The sequence below is a fragment of the Peromyscus eremicus genome, chromosome 16_21, assembly GCF_949786415.1.
Source record: "Peromyscus eremicus chromosome 16_21, PerEre_H2_v1, whole genome shotgun sequence".
Classification (NCBI taxonomy): domain Eukaryota; kingdom Metazoa; phylum Chordata; class Mammalia; order Rodentia; family Cricetidae; genus Peromyscus; species Peromyscus eremicus.
Window position 1 is genome coordinate 48538505 of NC_081432.1, and position 20446 is coordinate 48558950.

The 20446-nt window shown below is 36.8% G+C and overlaps 1 protein-coding gene across 6 annotated transcripts in view; it reads left to right on the forward strand.

Annotated features, from left to right (window-relative positions):
- Fam135a (family with sequence similarity 135 member A) overlaps positions 1 to 20446 on the forward strand; it is a 79971-nt gene that overhangs the window by 12603 nt on the left and 46922 nt on the right. For all 6 annotated transcript variants that reach the window (XM_059282254.1, XM_059282253.1, XM_059282257.1 and 3 more), the window contains exons 3-5: positions 2926 to 3017; positions 4165 to 4280; positions 14081 to 14160. In XM_059282254.1, the coding sequence (XP_059138237.1) occupies positions 4204 to 4280; positions 14081 to 14160 (157 nt within the window). In that variant the 5' untranslated portion in view covers positions 2926 to 3017; positions 4165 to 4203. The remainder of the gene's footprint in view (positions 1 to 2925; positions 3018 to 4164; positions 4281 to 14080; positions 14161 to 20446) is intronic.

A 20446-nucleotide genomic window follows, 5' to 3' on the forward strand; every position in this document is an offset into this window, starting at 1 on the left:
TTCATCCTAGGTCACAAAGAGATCTGCAAGTCCCGTTACCCCCACCCCTCCTACATGTGCCAGTATTTTATGATAAAATCATTTGGGAAAACAAACAGTAGGAAACACTTTCTAGCTGAGAGCAATGCTGGACTGTGTCCTGGCAGTGGAGGAATACCTGTGTTGATTGCATTGGGAGCCCTCTGATTGCTGTCTGGATATTTCTTCCCTGTGTTAACCTCCATATAGCCACATTAAAGCTCATGTTGAAAGTTTGTCTACTTTCAAAGGTACAGTTTTCATAGCCTTCCATAGCTTCCTGCTATTGCAGATTCTATAACTTGCAAGTTACATAGTCACAGGCTTTTGTAGGTTATTTCTTTGATAAATACTGTTCTGTAAAAAAAAAAAAAAATAGGATTTTTATGACTTTTTTCTCTATTCTATTTTCTGCAACAGTGACTCACTAAACTTCTTTTGTGGATGTGGTTCATATGATTGCCCTTCCTCTCTGTATACCTGCTTCATTTTAATGGCCTTATTTTAGTGAGATTCATCTTTATCTCTTGTTTAGTGGACATTGTCTTTAAACTATGTGTAATAACAGGCACTTGTCAGCAGTACCTTTGACCTAATCTTGTTTTGTTATTGGGGACTAGGGGAGTCCAGCCCCTCGTCCCCTCCCAGGGTCCGGGAAGAATCTACAACCAGCTGATAATTAATCTTTGAAGAAAGGAAATGAATCTATGTACACGAAATTCCTTAGTCCATACACTTTATTATTCTGTCAGTTCTCTCTCTACAAGCTCATATTCTGCTCTCATTTTTAGCTCCTTTCTTGCCCAATTTCTCTTTGCATTTATCCGTTGTCCCCTCTAGGTTCTATCTTAATTCCTTCATCTAGTTCTGCCCCTTCTAGGTTCTCATCCATCAAGTTCTTTCCCATATCAGCTCCTCTCTCATCTTGTTCTTCCTCATCTTGTTCTTCCCCATCTGGCTCTTCCTCATCTTCCATCTCGTTCCTCTAGTACTCTCTTCTAGCCCTTCAGTCTAGTTCTTCCCCATCTCAGTTTGTTCCTCTCAAGTTCTTACCCATCTAGTTCTTCCATTCTCTTTTCTCTTCTCCAAGCTGTTCTCTCTCTGTCTACAGAAAATACCTGCCTTTTCTTTCCCTGGGCACATGGTTTCCTGCCTCCTCAGGAAGGTTGTTTCATCTCTCACCTTGATATGTAAAAACCTCTTTTGTTCTCAGTCAAAGTGCTCTGGAGAACCACTAGGCCTCCTCAAGGCAAGGGGAATGGTCTGAGCTTCATTAGCACAGGAAACAAAGCTACGTGTCTCTGCCAGCTTGTCTCCTAAGCTCAGCAGGGCAGTTAGTAACTTAGTAGTTCAGCAGGTCTGGGGAGCTGAACTGTTGACCAATTGGTCTGGGCACACAAGGATTTCGTAGCAGAAGACAGCTGAAATATTAAAGGCTGGATAACACCAAATAGTCATAATAAATGGCTTTGCCTTCTGACGGACCCTTGGCCGGTCAAAGTTCAGCTTTAATACACAGCTGAATCTCTATGATATATTCTTGCGGTCCGCAAGATTTTCTCAACAATTTTTAGAATTCTTTTGAGAAAGGTACTTATCCTGTTTTGGGATATTGAAGTACTTGGCTGCAAGACCCCAGTTTCTGCCCCTTTATTTCCTTTCATCTTTACTTACAAACCAGCCAAAGTAAACACAGCAAAGAACTACCCACACAACTGGTGCTGTGATTCTTTTCAACTACTTTTCTGGGGCTCTGGCCATAGCCATATGGACACCTAGTTCTGCAGGTTATTGTAGATCTTTTATCAGTTGTTATGCTCTATGTAAGAAAGTTTATCAGTATTTTAGTATGTTTCCTTGTTGCCTGGTATGTAATTACTAAGTTAATGCCATGTATCTTAGGATTTTGTTGGAACTGTACCCTACTTCTGGTAATTATTGATTCATATGTTTTAGGGTTCTATTCTAGATGTACCCTACTTTCCTTATTAAATTCTGTGCATAAGAAAAGCCAGTTAGTGTAACAGATCCCAAAATGAAAGGAGCTTAAGAGAGAACTAAGTTTATCTCTCGCCCATGTAATAGGCTCCTACTGGTTTATGTGAGATGGGTGCTGTATACCTTAAAGGGACTGAATATGTAAGGGAGCAACATCTAGGGACTGAAATCTTAAAGCCTTATTGTTACCTTTCTACTGTACTGTATGTGCTTACTGCTTTTCTTGGAATTACTGAGCCCATTGTGATCCAGAACTGACCTACACTTATTTCTATGAAATGGGGAATCTTTTATCTAAAGATATATTGATTTGATCTATACTGATCTTTACTATTTGTTGATGAGATTACTAAAGGACTTGGCAGAATCTACACCATCATGACAGAAGAAAAAAAGTGAAGAATGAACATGTTCCTCATTTTAATGTTTTTGGAACACAATTACATTAAAGGCAGAAGTTTTTTCATGTGAATATTTGAAGTGTAAGGAAAACTACAGCATAGTCAGCCTTTTGTCATTATTTTAGATACTGTGTTTTATGCACATGTGTTTATGAAATACATGCGTGCATATTAATGAAATTTGAAAAATCACTACTTCATTATTGTAAATGCGGAATTCTACACTTAAAAATTAATGATAAGCTTACAGTGTTTTAGGTGTTGATTGAGAAGCATTTCTGAACCACTGAACTAAGAAAGTATCCTGTATTGTACTGTGCAGTCTACATGAGTGAATCCTTAATAGAAATGCATAATAGTGATGAAGTTATAATGCATTCCCAAGCCTTGAGGAGGATGTAGGTCCTATGTGTAAATTGTGATTGTTAAGTAATGAAATGTAGGTATCTTTAAGGTAGATTTTGTATCTCTTAATTTTATTTGAGATTTTACTATTTCTTTCTCCTAGGGGGAGCAATATATTTTTAACAACAAGAATCAGTAACTGGAAATACAAGATTGGTTATTTAATAATGTAAAATGAAGATTTGATCAGCAGAGGTAAGCATATGACATTTCCTTTGCACAGAATTTGTCATAGGTTAGAATATTTGCTGAATTTCAGGGAAATACTTTTTCAAGAGCTGTGAAACTGGGACTTTTACTGTGCTTGCATGCTAATGAGTTGCTTACTATGGTACCATAAGGTTGGCAGAAGACACTGGACTCACCAATCAAAGATAAAAATTGTTTCTACACACAGCATTTGAACTAGAGTGCCAGGTGACATCTGCATAGGAGTAAATTGTATTTTAGAAGAGCAATCCTGAACTAAAGGGTCCTGAAACTTTGATAATGGACAGTGGACCATCTGTTTTCTGCTTTGGAAGGTTTTACTGTGTAGAATAGTCTGCAGATCTGCTCTTTGTTCTAAAGTGAGACACTGTGTCTGATGTTTAAAACTGTAGCAAATGTCCCTGAAGAGACAGCCCGGAATAAAAGCTATCATCGGTTTCTCTGGTTGGAAGAGGTGCAGAGACACCAAGAGTCAGTGGGGAATTGTCTCCCAACATTTCTTTTCTCTAAATTGCTTCTTGGTAAGGATGTTTGTTATTTTTCTGAAGCAGTGAAGATAGAAACCACTGAAACAACAGTACTAGATGACTGTTTAAACTGTAACATGCTCACACAATAGTAGTTACACTTAAAATCATGTTCCTTGTACACTTATTGGCTTAAATGTTCTTCAGAAAATTATCTAAAATGAGCAGATTAGAAACCATGCTTGCCATTGATGCCAGTTTTATAGAAATTGTACTAATGCACTTATATGAATCTATATATGTCAATGAATATGTGAATGTTTTAATTTTCACTTGCCTGTGTACCTCTTGTTTTAACTTCTGGGAAAATGAATGCCTTTAGGCTTTTATAATGAAGGGGAATTTTTTTTTTTTTATTCAAAAGTGCTTTGTTCTTTAAGCAATATTTTCTTAAAAAAATCTATTTATGGGTGATCACATGGATGTCATGAGGGGGAACAAATGTTAGAAAAGCGTCGTAACCAACCAGACTTCAGTGATGAAAATTGTACTGCTGTTTGGCAGTCTTTGGATTCTGGTACTATTTAGGTGGATGAAGCTAAGTTAGGCATATAAAGTGGCATTTCTGTTGTCTTTCTCATGACCCCTTCCCCTTTTTAACTAAGGTGCTGTTACCAGATTTGTCCTCTGGGTATAAATTAAAAATGACTGAAGTTCAAGCAATGGTAGAATTCTCTGTGGAGCTAAACAAGTTCTACAACGTGGATTTATTCCAAAGAGGGTATGTATTTTATAGTAAGAATTTAATTACAGATTTTGTTTCAGCATATATATATAATATAAAAAAAATGAGCTGTATTCAGGTGATTATAGTCTAAGTAATTTCATTTAACTAGATATTTAGGGATTGTGCACATGAATTTAGTGATAATGCTGAATCTATTGAGTATATATTTATGAATTTATATTGATCATTGAGGGGGTACTTTAATGAAAATGTACTATTTCATTTTTACTGTTTAAAAGCAGATTGTTGTAATAGAGGAAAGATATTTACAAAGAAACAGCTAAGTAGTTATACAAAGCATATATGATGAAGCTTCAGTTGGTATAAGAAAGTGTAGAAATCAAGCAGAACACTTTTCTGGATTTGTCTATTAGTGAAGTCATTCCAGTGATGTTAGCAGCAATAGGAAAACACAGCCCAGCACCGTTGTGCAGCCTGAGGCATTTCCTTCCCCTTTGAGATCTGCATTCAGAGAAAGCCATATCTTTGATGCTCTACAGAAAAGTATTTCACAGTGAGCCAGGGTACAGCAACTGCTTACCAAGACAAAGGATGGTGTGCTTTCAAGAGTCAGCATTTAAGAACAAAGAAAGAGAATTGTTTAGGAAAATCGCAGTCCATAATCCAAGACATGGGTGTGAGGTTCTCAAGAGACAGTCTCATTTCAGTGCCATTACCATCTTGTCTACCTGATTCTGTGTCTCATTGGTATAGGCAAAGTGTATAATTATAACAAGTTTTAAAGATTAAGCAAATCTTAAAATTTAAGTTAAAAATTAAGGAAAATTATATGAGCTTGTTTACTTTTTGTTATCTTAAAGAATTTCTTTTTGTAAATCAAAATTTAAGATGGTTTTTGAGGTACTTTGTTTAGGTTTAGTGGTGTGAAAGAAGTAGTAATATAGTGAACTTTAAGATTATAAAGACCCTAACCCTAAATAATCATAGTTTATTAAGATTTATTCTCATTTGCATGTCTGTGCATGCATTCACGTGCCTGTGTGCGTGTGTGTGTGTGTGTGTGTGTGTGTGTGTGTGTGTGTGTGCGCACATGTGTATGTAAGGCCTACAGAGACCAGAAGAGGGCATCAGATCCCCTGGAGCTTAAGTTAAAGTGCCTGTGGGCCACCTGATAAGAGAGCTGGGAACTGAACTTGGGTCCTCTGCAAGAGCACTAGCCACTCTTAACCACAGAACCGTGTCTCCAGTTTGTTTGTTTTTAGTATCCTTGTTTGAAAGGTCTTTAGGAAAACAGGCATTGTCTCTATAGGCAGCTTTGACTTTATACTGAAGTTTCTTGGCTTTCAGCAGGAAAACAAACTAGATCCTAGGGTGAGGGACTTCTTTCTCCCTGTGTTCCTTTTTTTAATGTCTGTTTAACCTACCTCAGATAGGTAGGACTAAAATCCAGGTAAGACTTAAATAGGCAAAGGATGAAGTGAAAGATTCTTTTAATAGGAAAGCAGCTTGAGCCAAGTCTTGGAAATACGAACATTTTATTTATTTATTTATTTATTTATTTAGTTAGTTAGTTAGTTTGTTTGTTTATTTTAGATAGGGACCTTAAACTCATGACAGTTCTTGTTCCCCAGTTTCCCAAGTGCTGGGATTATTATGGGTATGTACCACCAAGGAATATGTTATTTTTTAAGGGTATTTAGGAAATTGGATATTTCCTAGAATTCTAGAGAAAAAACAGTCATAAAGCAAGGCAAAGCTATGTTTCTGATAGCCTTTAGTGCCTGGAGATGAGTTGATAGTATGAATTTAGGTAACAGTTGTTTCCAAGTGAGAATAGAATTATTACTACTGCTACAAGTACTTGTTAGCATGGTATCTTAGTTATTTTTCTATTGCTGTGATAAAACACTATTAATAAGGCTAGCTATAAAAGAAAGTATTTAATTTGGGCCTTACAGTTTCAGAGAATTGGGGTCTATGGTGATGGAGTAAAGGCATGGCAGCAGCTGAGCACTTCATATCTTGAACCTCAGGTTGGAGGCAAAGTGACACTCTGAGTTGGTCTCAGTCTTTTGAAATCTCCAAGCCCTCTCCAGTGACATACCCCTTCTCCAACAAGGCCACGTCTAACCCTTTCTAAACAGTTCTACCAACTGGGACTAAGATTTCAGACATAGGAGCCTATGAAGGCCATCCTCATTGAAACCCCACTCCACATGGTAAAATTGATGGTTACATGGAAGGGATAGAAGCACAGTCTAGTATAGTGGTTCATCTGTGTAATTCCTAGCACTTGGGAAAGAGGCACAAAGGATCATTTGTGTAAGGCTAGCCTGGGTTATATAAATGTTTCAGGCTAGCTGCACGACACAAGAAACACCTTCACAGACAAAAAGAAATTAGCACAGCGAGGCATCTCCAGTAACTCAGCTGTAACTGAAGGGCTGTTCAGCATGCTGGGCTGTCCAGTGCTTGGGTCCATAGCCTGCTGACTCAGTCCCCTGTATCCCAGAAGAAATGAGGAAACAAAACCTGGTAAAAGGAACTGCATCTATTTCTAGTCTATCCGAACAAGAAGAGAAAAAAAATTTATTCCTCTCCACTGTTCCTATGGCAGTCTAACAATTTATAGAAAACCATGCAATAGAGTCCAGAAGATATGCAGATCAGTTGTAAAACAGTTGACTAACAGACCCTTTCCTAGGGAGAAGGCCAGTGGGCCGCAGGCTTTTCTGGTTTCTTCATTTTCTGTAGGAGTTCAGGCCTAGGGAAAAGGAGTTAAATGTTAAAAGTCCCCCATTTTTTGAAGAAAAGCTCTTGGGTTTTATGGAATGTAGGTTTAAGATTCCCACCTTTTCAGGGACATAGAGTTCTTTGTCCTTAAGTCCCTTCCTTTGACAGATATAGGGCAGGGAGGGAGGGAGTCTTTTGTATCTTTTCTTCGGAGATTTGCTTCAAGTTCAGCCTGCTTGCTGAGTTCAGCCTGCTTCCTGATCACACCTTGGGCAAAGGCAAAGGGAGGGGTGGAATCAGGTGGTGGAGTTATGGTAAACCCGTCATGACTAAGTGTCTTTGTAGAATTTAGATCGTCTCCTCTGCCACCAGGTCTTGGGCTGCCACGGTGGTAGGTGGTTGGTAACTATGTAAGTACAGGAAGAAATTTCCTAGCTTTAAAGAGTTGGTTTTTGAGAGGATTTAGCTTGATTTTACCATCTTATTAAAATAAATAAATAAATAAGCTGCTATGCTTCTCTCTGCTCCAATCTGTTTCATGTAGCCTCTCATTCATCCATAGGCTAGCCTGATTTAGTTCTCACAACAGAAGTCAAAAAAATGGACAGAAGATACAAGGTCCCTTGAATTGTCACATTGTTTCTGCCACTGTAGTCTGTTGGTTTAGAAAGTCACAGGACACAGCCAGGAGTCCAGTCTACTGGCTTTTGGGACCCAGCTCACTTATATTTTGTGGGCATTCTGTATGCCTGATATGGCCATGGCCTAGTCCATACCTTAAAGTCCATACCTGTAGTTGTTTCTGAAATATGTTTGTTCGCTAGATATAATCACTACTACCACTTGGGGATCAGAGTTCTGTGGGATCGTGCCTATAAACTTCTTAAAAAGCATTTTGTCGATCTAAGAATGCCTGCTTACAACCTACCTTAATTCTTTTGGTGAATTTTGAAGATAAACGTATATCTCCATTCTTGATATAATCTTTGATTCATCTTATATTACATATCTTTTAGGAGACACAAATAGAGACATTTTTTATTTTCCAACTCTCAAGTCCTAGTCCCTCTCCAGTCCTGAAGCTAGTTGTAAAGTGACTGGTCCTTTCTTCGACTTTTTCTCTTCTGTTCCATCTTACACTGCTTAGCTGGTAGCAACCATGTAGGATTGCTTTCTCATGTCCAAAAGTTTCTTAGGATATTGTCTAATTTCATCCCAAGTCATTATAAACAGCATATTTTGTTATTCCATAATAAGAGTTACTTAGCATTTTTCTAATCTTCTGTAGTTACTGTATTTTTCTGCCTCCTATAATTAAGTTAGATTGTCCACAGAGTCATTATGTTTTAAATTTGTGTTATAGTAAGTACCAATCCTAGTTATTGGTTTCTGTATTTTTTATTTATTGCTCTGGCACTGCAGCTCTAAACAGCTAATAACAAGCACAGAGCTTACAGTGCATCAAACATGTTTCTGCTCCTAAAGCTGTATTAGCTCAATAGTTCTGCTAAGCTGTTTTGGCCTGGCTAATCTTTGCTGGATTCACTCATCAATCCAGTCAGCTGACAGGTTGGGTGACTACTAGCTGATGCAGAATGGCCTCGGCTTGGCAGACACAGCTTTCTTTTAGTTTTTCATTTTACATCTTGTCATGGAGTGGGCAAGGATCCAAAGAGAAAAAGAAACCATTCAAAGAGACCTCTTAACACTTAGAATTGGCCAGAGGCACACTGTAGCATGTATACGCCTACATACATACATACATACAAATGGATGAGTACACAAAATAAAAAAAAAATTTAACTCTGTATATACATGTGTGTGTGCGTGTGTGTGTGTGTGTGTGTGCATGTCTGCCTGCATGTGGGGACTCATGTGGCACAGCACACGTGGAGATAAAGGACAGCCTGCAGGAGTCAGTTCTTTCTTCCTGTGGTCTCCAGATACCAATCTCTAGCCATCAGGCTCGGTGGCAAGCAACCTTAACACACTGTGCCATCATTACCACCTGCTGCCCTGTTTTAACCACTCACCTCATATAATTCTGTTTATAAGAGTTCCAGGAAAAATGGACCGTAAAAATACATTCTTATTCTATTAAAAAATTGCATTCACAGGTTACATTAGATTATATATCTCTTAGATTTTTTTTTTTAAGGCTGTAATCATTGACTTAATCTAAAGGCTAAAATTCCAGTAGTTTTTAAGAAGAATGCTCAAGTGATGCTGTGTCCTTTGGATATTACAGAACACACAGTGTCTGACTGTTGCTTTTTGTGACAAGATTGATTCAAGTGTTATCAATCTGGTGGACCCTTATAAAGTTTTCTGTAATCTAATCGATAGTGTCCTTTGAAGGTGTTTGCCCAGAGTGATTATTTTACTAGGAGTTTCAAAACAGTGCCATTCTAATCCTCTTCCTCCTTTTGGCCCTATTAACTGGGATTCTAGGAAGAGAAACAGTACTTGATTAACTATTTGGTTACTGTGAAGTGCAGCCTTATAGAAAGGGCATAAGGTTTTGTTTCTCTTGTTTAGTTATTTTCAAGATTTTGTCTTGTGCCCTAGTCTCTTTCAGTTACAGTTTTTATTCAGTGGCAGGATAAGCTCATAGATTGAGTTCTTAGCATGTTTAATGATATCGTCTCATTTTTCTCCTTTTTTGTTCCTAGGACACCTCTCATTTCATATTGGCTTCACATAATATCTATTCACATTGTTTTGAACCAGTGATCATAGGATACACTTGGAATTGGCTTTTCTAACAGTATTTTATTTATTTACTTATTTTTGGTGTTTTTCTTCCATATTAATCTCTACTTTTCTGGTGATAATTATAGTTGTTATCAAAAAAATCTAAGTATGAAACAAACTAATATATTTGCTAATTAAGGTAATATTTTATATAATACTAGGTAAAATAGTATGACAGTATATGATAGTGCTAATTATGGGAACACATAAACAGGGTGGGAAACTAGTCCTGGGCCAAATCCAGACCTATCTGTTGGTTCACTGCATCCATGGCTGCTTTTTCCCAGCACAGGGAAAAGTAGTCACAGCAGGGTGTATGGCCCACAATTAAAGAGATGTGTATTACCGAGCCCTAAGTTCATTGGTCTTTGATGCAGAATATTGAGATAGTGTCCCATCCTTTACAACTATCCAATAGGTTTTTCCTAATGTATTCTAACTGGGACATTTTCATACTTAGACAAAATTATAGTCATTATATATTATAGGATACAGTGTAATGTTTTGATATAGAAGATTTTGGATCTAAGTTAGTGAGCTTGGCTATTGCCTCACCTACTTATCTTTTAGTGTGTGGTAAGAATACTTAAAATTCTTTTGAAATTTTGAAGTATGCAATACATTGTTATTAAATGTGGTCACCATACTATGCAATCTCACCAGAGACTTAATTTTCCTTTGCAACTGAAACGTTGTATCCTTTGATTAACACACTCTACCCCCTAGCCCTCCTACCCCTACCACATCCTCCCTACCTCTCCTTCTTCTACTGGTATTCTCCATGCCACTTTCATAGGTTCAACTTTCTTAGATTTCACACATAACTAAGTTGCTGTGAATGTTGTTGTGCCTGGATTATTTAACATATCAAAATGCCTTCCAGATTCATTTATGTTACTTCAAATGACAATTTCCTTTTTAAAAGCTCACTTCATGGTATGCATTCCATTTTCTTTATATTCAATATCCATGGATAGACAGGTTGCTTATGTAACTTGTCAGTAATACTACAGTATGGGAGTGTACATAGGAATTTCAGTTGCTGGATCATATAAATGATCATGCTATTTTTACCTTTTTGGGTAACTGCTGAATTGTTCTCCATGATACTGTGATAATTTGTTTCCCACCAGCCATGTATAGAGAGCTTCCTTTTGCTCCATAGCCTTACCAATCCTTGTTCCTTTAGATATTTGTCATTCAGTGGCAAATAATTATGAATTTTATTTAGACTTTTGGGGTTTTTTTTTTCTTCCAGCTAACATGTATTGGATGCTTAGCTTTGTGTAAATTGTTAAATATAGGATTATGGTTAGATGCTTAACATATAGTACTGCTTCAGAAACTTAAAATGAAACAGCACCTAGTGTTTGTTTAGTCTTAATAAGTGTTGTGTCTCATGCTTATATTTAAAATTACAATGTTTCACTTAATATTGAACCATGTTCTTCACTGGGAGGTTGAAGAGCTCCTAGAACACTTTGCAGTCTGACTTGAAGTCTCTTCTGATTTGCTTTGACTTCTGAACTCTTGTTTGCAAGCAGACCTTGTCTTACTCTTACTAGTCTGCCCTCTATCTCCATGGAGTTTGCTATGTGCATTTAAGGCACTTTACACTTTCGTTCACTATGAATAATTCTGCCTCTTTGACTTGACCATGTCTTCTCCCATCTTCATGTTCTTTACAAGTTTAATAAATTAAACTACTCTAATAAATTATTGAAGAAAAATAAACATCAAATATTCAGCTCCCCAGTATACATCTAAATTTGTCTTTTTTTCCCTCTCCCCTGAGAGAAGAATCTCCCTACATAACCCTGACGGGCCTAGAACCTGTTTTATCGACAGTTCTCATTTGAAGGCCTAACTGTGTCTTGGCCGCCAGCACTGTCATTTGTTTTCCTTGCAGTGGCAGGAATGTCTGCCAAGTACTGTACAGCCTGTCTGTCAGTCTTTCCTTCAAGTAGGAATGATTGTCCTGAAAAGGGCCAGTTCAGCCCCGCTCAAACAGTTATGCAGTGCTGTTTATAGGAATCACATCACACTTGACTAAGCAGCAGGAATACATTATGTGAACTGCTTCATCACTAAACGTTAAATGTGGTCACAGGTTGAAAGTTAATTACTAATGTCTGTTGCTGGGGCCCAGTGGTCAAGAACACACACTGCTCTTCAGAGGACCTGAGTTCAGTTCCCAGCGCCTGTGTTGGGCTACTGCTCACAGCTGCCTGTGACTTCAGCTCCAGGTGATCCACTCCCCGTTTGGCCTCCATGGACACCTACACGCATGTGCACAGACACACATAAACACATAATTAAGAGTAAAATAAAGCTGAGTATTGTGGAACACACTTTTAATCCTAGTACTAGCAAGGCAAAAGCAGGTGGATTTCTGTGACTTCAAGGCCAGCCTGGCTTACAGATGGAATTCAGGCCAGCTAGGACTAAATAGTGAGACCTTATCTCAAAAAAATAAAATAGAGGCTAAAGAGATGTGTTAGGGCAGTGGTTCTCAACCTGTGGGTTGTGACCTCTTTAGGGGTCAAACACCCTTTTCACAGTCACCTAAGACCATTGGAAAACATAGATGTTTACATTATGATTCATAACAGTAGCAAAATTACAGTTATGAAGTAGCAACAGAAATAATTTTATGACAGGGGCAGGGGGGGTCACCAGAACATGAGGAACTGTACCAAAGGGTGGCAGCATTAGGAAAGTTGAGAACCACTGGGCTAGGGGTTAAGAACACTTACTGCTCTTGCAGGGGATCACAGTTCAATTCCTAGCACTAATGACAATTCATAACCCTCTGTAACTCCAGAGGGTTCTTCACTGCACACAGTGGTGCCCATACACGTATGCAGGCAAAACACTCCTACACATAAAATAAATACATCTAAATAACTACTTAAAAACTAACCACTTCTACTGCTTAGGGAGTTTTTGTTTCCTGTGGTTACAGAGAGCATGACCACAGTGTTATCCCCTTCAGTGCCACTGCCTCCCCTACCTCCACCCCCAAGCTAGGTACCACTGTGTATCCTTGGCTGTCATGAAAAGCACTATGTAGACTAGCCTGGCTTTGAACTCACAGAAATCTCCTTGCTTCTGCCTCCTGAGTGCTGGGATTAGAGGTGCGTGCCACCATACCCAACTACCCAGCTTATCCTTGAGTTTTAATGTTTGCCTCACTTTGGGAAATACTGTATTCATAGAAAGTTTTATTTCTTTATATAATAAATTTATTATTTCATGCATGTATACAATGTGCCTTGGATCTACCCAACTCGTCTTCTACTCCCCGCTCCACTGCCACCTTTTCTCCCAACATCATGTACTTTTTTTTTAGCCCACCAAGTCAGATTAGTACAGCCAGTGTGTTCCTAAGGCCATACTGTGTTTTGCTTCTGTTTCATTAGAAAACAGACACTGTTTTCAGAGGTTTCATCCCTAGTGAACACTGATACTGTCCCTCTCCCGACAAGCATCAGTTGTCAATAACTCTTTAGCTGTAGGTGGGACTGACTTGGTGAGTGCCTCCCCTGTTGATGCTGGGATTTTAGCTAGCTGATCTTGTGCAAGTCATCATTGGAGCTTACAGGACTCACAGCTGGATCAGACTGTTCAGTTCTTTTCTCCTGCAATAGTATGCATAGTACCTTCTAGTTTATAATATAAGGATTTTTGTTGTTTGTTTTTCTGAGAAAAGGGCCTTCCAAAGTCCAGGCTGGCTTCAAAGTTACAATCTTTTCTGCCCCAGCTCCCCGATTCCTACACATTAACATTGCAGGCATGTGTCAAGACAGTTTTGAAAAGCTATTTAAAATTAATCTAATGTCTTTCTTAAACTCACAATTAAGAACATTTTATTTTCTTTTTTAACATTTATTATGCATAAGTGCACATTTGCATAAGGAAGTCAAAGGACAACCTTTGGGAGTCAGTTCTCTCCTTCCTACATGAAGGTTGTAAGGGTTGAACCTAAGTCATCAGACCAGGAGTGGCAGCAAGTTTCTTTAGCCACTGGGCTTCTTGCCAGCCCAGTTGTATTATCTTCTTAAAAATAAATAACTGATGACATTCTTTCTAATCCTGTAGGTTACTGTCACATTTGCTGCTGTAAAGGAAAAGCTACCATGTATATTTGCTTCTGTTTCTATTGTTCATCTTTATACTTGCTACATTTCTCTTGGTTTCTTGCTATGCTAATATTTCATAATTAGATGTATGAAATGTTATAGGGAAACTAGTAGAACTAGGCCAAATTTTTATTTTAATACAAACAAACTGTAGAGACAGGAACACATATTTTAAAATGACTTCCTTATTTATTTTGCTTTTAGTTTTTACCAAATACGTGCATCAATGAAAATTCCACCGAGAATTCCCCACAGAGTAGAGGCCAGTTTGTTACATGCCACAGGTAAGTAAAGGAATATTTTCAACTTAAAAATAAGAATTTGAAGTAACATACTGGTCAGTGATACTATTTTATAACTACTTTTACTTTTTCCATTTGTAAGCATGAGTTACCAAATAGGATTATTATGATTTCCCTCTCAAGAAATCAGTAAAACAGGCTTTACTTGATTTCTTACAGATAGATACATAAGATGTTTATAAAATTCCATGAAAATAAACAGATATGTGTAGTATTAGTTGTGAAAGTTGAGGTTTAAAAGGGTACACAATAAAAATATATATAAACTTGATTTGGAACTCCTGGACTATTATATATAATGAAATTTTATAGTATGCTTTTGAATTCTACATCCTTATGACTCAGCTTCTTGAACTAGTATTTCAGCTGCATATCATCATGCCCAGCTATAGGAGGACACTAAAAATGCTGTGTGAAATTATCTCCACCCTTCATATATAAGCTACATATGAATTTTGCCTTTAGACTTGAGTCTCATCCCCAGCACATTATTTATATCCAGATATTCCACAACCTAAAAAAATTCAAAACCTTCTGGATAAGAAATACTCAATTTGTATGTGTTTTTATTCCATGTAATTAGGAAGTGAAACCGTTAGTAAAAAATTCTAAAGAGTTGTCATGTAAACCTGATATCGTAATTTTCAAAGCGTTATAAAAATAATAATACACCAAACCTACAGTTATGCTGATCATAAAAGCAATTTACTGGAAATTAGAATTGTTAGAGTCATTTTTTTATCATACTGTAGATATTAACATACTAGTTTGTGTTAAATTTAATGAATTGTGTTATTGTATTTAATAGGAGTTTGTCTTTCAAAGGATTATCAAGATAGTCAGGGAGCCTATTATGATCACAAAAGAAAAATAGCTTTGTTGTCTTAAAAAAGAAAAAGACTGTTTTCTTCTTGACCTAGCATGTATCTCATATATATATATACACGCTTATTGTCATAACAAAGCCTTTTGTAAGTTTACCTTCAAGAAACAGAGGGGCTGGAGAGACGGCTCGGCCGTTCAAGGCTGAGTTCAAAGAAACAGGTAGTAGAGCCCTGAGGATTTCCACACACACTTGGTGCTCCTTGGTGAGCTTCCCTAAGTCTAACAGGTGGCATGTCTTGCTCTCTTATCTCTTGAGGTTGCATTGCAAAAACCTTAGACTTGAGTTTGTGAAATACTTTTCCAGCTGGCAGTAAAGTTTATGTAAATTCAAAAAGGCCAACTAAAGTTAACTGCTTTTAAAAATTGAATTTCTTAAATAGAATCAGTTACTGTATTAGAATGAAATTTGCAGAGAACTAAGGCAAAATTTTGTATTTTTATTTATGTGTGTGGATGGTGTGTGGAATAATAATTGAAGAGTTATGAAATTGAGAGGGAGTTGGGGACACACAGGATGAATTGGGGATAGAAATCATAAATGCAGTACTCATAATCTCAAGAACTAATATAATGTAAAAATGTAAATGTAATGTTAATAGATGTAAATAGTAATATACTCTATTAATACGTAATATACAAATAAAAATAACAATATATTGATATATAGTATGATATATAAATATATATAAATATTGATATATAGTATATTATAAATATATGTAAAAACAATATATTTCTATAACATCATATATTATATATCTATATTTTATCAGTATATATTATATATTAGTATAATATAATACTGTTTACAGGTAAGAAATGTGACAATTGTAAATATTCTTTACAGTTGATATTTTCCTCACAAGGACATGAGATTTTTTTTTTCCTTTGAGAGTGAATTAATTTATGCTGAGCTAACATTTTTGTATTGTAGTCATTCTAATTTGGAATTAATTTAAAAACATTGTTTTTTTCAAATATTTGGGTATAAGATCATTTAGTTAATCCAAAAAATACTGATTGGGGATAAGGGAAAGATAAGAATTCTCGAAAGATGAGAAAATGGTAGAACATATACAAAACTAGATAAGTTGTGGATTCCTAACAAAATTACTGTGTGAATTGCCAGAATGGAATGTAGTAGAAAGAGCAAACCCAGTATGTTTATTATATAGTGTCACTGTATCAAGCAGAAATAGCTCTTTGTTCATGTTAGGTATGATTTGTTTGGGGGAAGAAGCAAATTTCATATTTAAGAGATTAAAACTTGTTCCAATTAAAACCTGTTTAGTAATTCAAGGAATTACTTCTACCTAATTTTTGTTGGGTTCTAAACAACTCCCTGGGAGGACTAGAAATTCTAGTTATGGTTAGTAGTAATTCTAAGATAAGAAACATTATGGATGCCAGAATCAGTAGGCAGTAGAGTCAATGTTAAATGGACATCTAGTATTTGAAGCAAAACTTTATGTATTTAGATTGATCTAGATGATAGAATTAGATGTCAAAGTATTACATCTGGTTGATGTGTTGAAAATTGCATTATGATTGCTATAACTTCTTATATGTCATCTGGACCTAAACTTTATAGAACATTTCTCTGCTTCTGCTTCTTGGCTGATAAGTTAAGGACTAAGAAAAGCATGAGAAATAAATTACCAAAAGATTTAGCAATAGCTCATGATTACTTTTCCTACTCTAGTAGGTCTTAAGTGCCTTGCTGACTACTATTTGTATTATATTCCGTTATATATATTCCTGCCAAGAGTATCCTTTTCTGTCCCTAATCAAAAATAGTAATGGCATCCATCATCTTGATTGACAGTAAATCAGAATTATAAATCTTGTTAGGGGTCTTCCGATTCAATAGTTGGAGTGTCAGAACTGATGTGCCATTCAACCTTTCTGGACCACTGAGAGTGATTTATGTCCTGAACATTGGAGCAAAAGCTACTTTTCATGTCAGTAAGAAAGTGAGCGCTTAGGTGCTGAGCAATTTCCCCAGCTCTTCTGATAGATGTTTTTGTCCACATACAGGCAAATAGCTAAAAGGTCAGTTAGTTCAAAAATATTTACATTCCTACCTCTTTTTCAAATTTTCTCTTTCCGCTACTTTTTCCTGGTTCATATGACGGTAATAAATGTGCTTTTGGTTGGATTTATAGGTTGAAAACTTGTCCGCGCATTTGTGGGTTTTGTTATAGCATAAGAGGACAGGGATTTATTCAACTGAAATGAGTGTCAAGCATGAAAAAACAGCCTAAGTTTCTAGAAGACAATTCAGGAAGGTCCAGTTATTTGAGAATTGATCTAGTCAAGTAGGTAGATAGATAGACAGGCACACATAGCTGTGGTTTAACTGTTGATTTAGACATGCCACTCTCAAATAGTAAACAATGTAGGTAGACCAAAGCAGAGACTAGCTTCCTTTTATGCACCCTGGGAAAACTCACTTTTTTCCCCAGAAATAAAATTGTAATAACCCAATATCAAACACAATAAAGAACAGCACTTTAAAAATAATTTAAGGAAATAAGTAACTGGAGGCAATTCATATCATGTCTCTAATTATTTACTGTAACTGATAACTGATTAGTCTCAACAGCCATGAGTAGAAAATTCATCGGGTATTGTGGATGATGAAACTTTTAAGTTCATTTGGCATTTCAGGCTTCTGTTCTGCTTGCTCCCATTTGAGCAGTTTCATTCTGTCAAGGAAAGACTGAAATTACTTGCCTGACTATTTGTGTCCAAACTGTGCTGTCAACTCAGGACAGGCATGGTGCTTGCTTATGCTGCTGTTTTACTTTGTAATACTAGGGACAGTAAGGTGAGGTTGAATAAAAGCTCACCTGTTCACAGAGTACAGTAAGAGATATCAAAGCTACTTGTTTAGCTGAAGAAGTGAAAATGTAGATAGATAGTGATAGTACTAAGATGTAAGTTAATGTAACTACTAAGTTTCCACATCTGAACTGTCTAAAACTAGAGTCTTGGGTGTGTTGGAAAATAGCTGATCAGCAAAATGCAAATAGTCACTTGAACAAGAAAATAGGTCACTAAATTAAGAAGTTAGATGGTAATTTATTCAAATAGACTCATGAAATGTCTATTGTGTTTAAGATAACAGTGCTCAATCTAAAACTAAAGGACTGTGTGATTCTTGGCCTAATGGAGGTGTTTTTATTTTAGCATGTTGAAAAGTTGTTTCTGATTCAGAGCGAGAGTATATGGCCTATTTCTAAGTCATTTTGTGAATGTAGTGTAAAAAGCATAAAATGAAAGTAGAGCTGAGTGCTGGTCACCAAGGCTGACTACCTTGGTTTGACCACTGAATACTAGTTACGTGCTACTACACCATACCCACAGGAGTGCAGGGTTAAAATGCTAGTTTAAAGTCAAATTTTAGAAAGTAATACACACACACACACACACACACACACACACACACACACATATAAAACACAACTCTGTCCATTTGTGATAAATATCTTTCCACCTGAAATTGTAAAGGACTTTGAGCTTTGAGACCTAGTAAAAGACATGAAAACCTTTAACTGATGTTCTTTTTACTGGTGAAAGGGTTGGTATTTTCCCCATTTTTCCTCTAAGAACAATGCAGATAGAGTGTTTTGGTTTCTAGCTTGCATGCTTAAAAGTTTAATTTAGATTTAACCATGACTGTAAGAAGGAAGGGAGTAATTTGATATTGTAAGAGCTTGGAACATATCTCTTTGAGATTCATTTTAGATTGCTAAGAAACTCTTGATAGTATTTGTAGCTGTAGTGTGCATGTTGTGGGGGAGGGGTTGACATTGGGTCTTCCTCTTTCTGTCCCCCACCATTTTTTTTTTTTTTTGAAACATCCCTGAACCAAAAGCTCACTAACCAGTAAGTTCTGGATATCCTCCTGTCTCTGTCCCCCACCAGAGCTGTGCTTATAGGTGACTACCACCATACCTGGTTTTTATGTGGGTGGTAGGGAATCCAAAATCAAGTCCTCATGCTTGCATAGCACATATTTTGCCCATGAGCTGGCTTCCCAGTTTCCTGGAGATCTGTTTTATTGGTTTAGTCAGTGTCCTAATGTCAAGAATTGTGAAGAATCTTAATATTTGACCTGTGCATAAAAATTTGTTTTTGTTTTTGTTTTTTGTGCTTCCTCTTGCTTCTGTACATCTTGTGACCAGAGATATCTGGAAAGCCTATTACAGACTTAAAAAAATTCTCTTGGACAGCTTTGGAAGCTATAAAGTCTTAGTTTGCAGCATGGGGTAAACTTTTTTACTGTCTAGTCTGATAATGAGAATGCCTCCTGCTGATGCAAAGGTTTGACAGGGTTACATATCTCTTCTGGTAAAGACTGAAGCAACCAAAAACTCGTGGCACCTGTGACGGCTCTCGGCAGTCTCCCCATCCCTCCCATGGGACTTGGGGACGTGAGGTATACAGCTACTGTCTGTGCTGGGAGTTATAAAATCTTTTGTCTTGTGTCTTCTTCCAGTGTCTGTGAAACTGTAGCAGATTAGCTAGTAGCTTAGGAGTGGAATAATTTCTCAGAAGAACACTACAAGAGTCTGTTATCCAGAAAGGCAAATTAAGAAGTGTTCAAGACTGAGACAAATTATAACTGTAGCAGATGCTGACAAGTAAATGAGATTTGAGAATATTTCCATTGGATTTAATAGTTCAGAATTCATTGGTCTTGATGCACAGTTGCATGGGTCAAAGACTACCTGGAATGTGAATTAATTCTTGCTGTGTAAAAATTTGCCACCCAACTTAGTTTTAAATACCACATTATCACAGTTTCTGTGTCTCAGGAATTTAGCCCCATACCTCTGGTTCAGAGTCTCCCATGAGTTAAAGTCAACTACTTCTGCTGTGTTTACACAAGTTATACCATTTCTTTTGCTCTATTCACAAACATTAATCCTGATAACTTTGAGGGAAGAATTTATACGAGAATATGGACACCAGGAAGTGAGAATCAGTGGGCCATCTAAAATTCTGGCTGTAACAGGCTGAATAGGGAAGAAGGGGAGGGTATGAATTAAATAAATATACTAAATGCCAAGAACTTGAGCTGTTTGCCAAAAAAGGAAACAGAGAAATAATAAGTTTGTTTAGGATCATCTACAGGTAGATATGGTAGTGGAGCTTATAGAAATTCTCTGGTAGATTATTATTATTGTTGTTGTAGATATTGTTATTTCATGAAATAAGAACCAATATTATCAGAAATTGAAGGGTAGAATTGGGGAGAGAAAATAAATTGTGAAGTAGTCACCTAGCAATGTGAGTAACAAACAGGTTCATAAGTAACATGAATGCTAGGTGACACTAAGGGCCACTTGAGATAAGTAGTCATGAATGTAAAGCA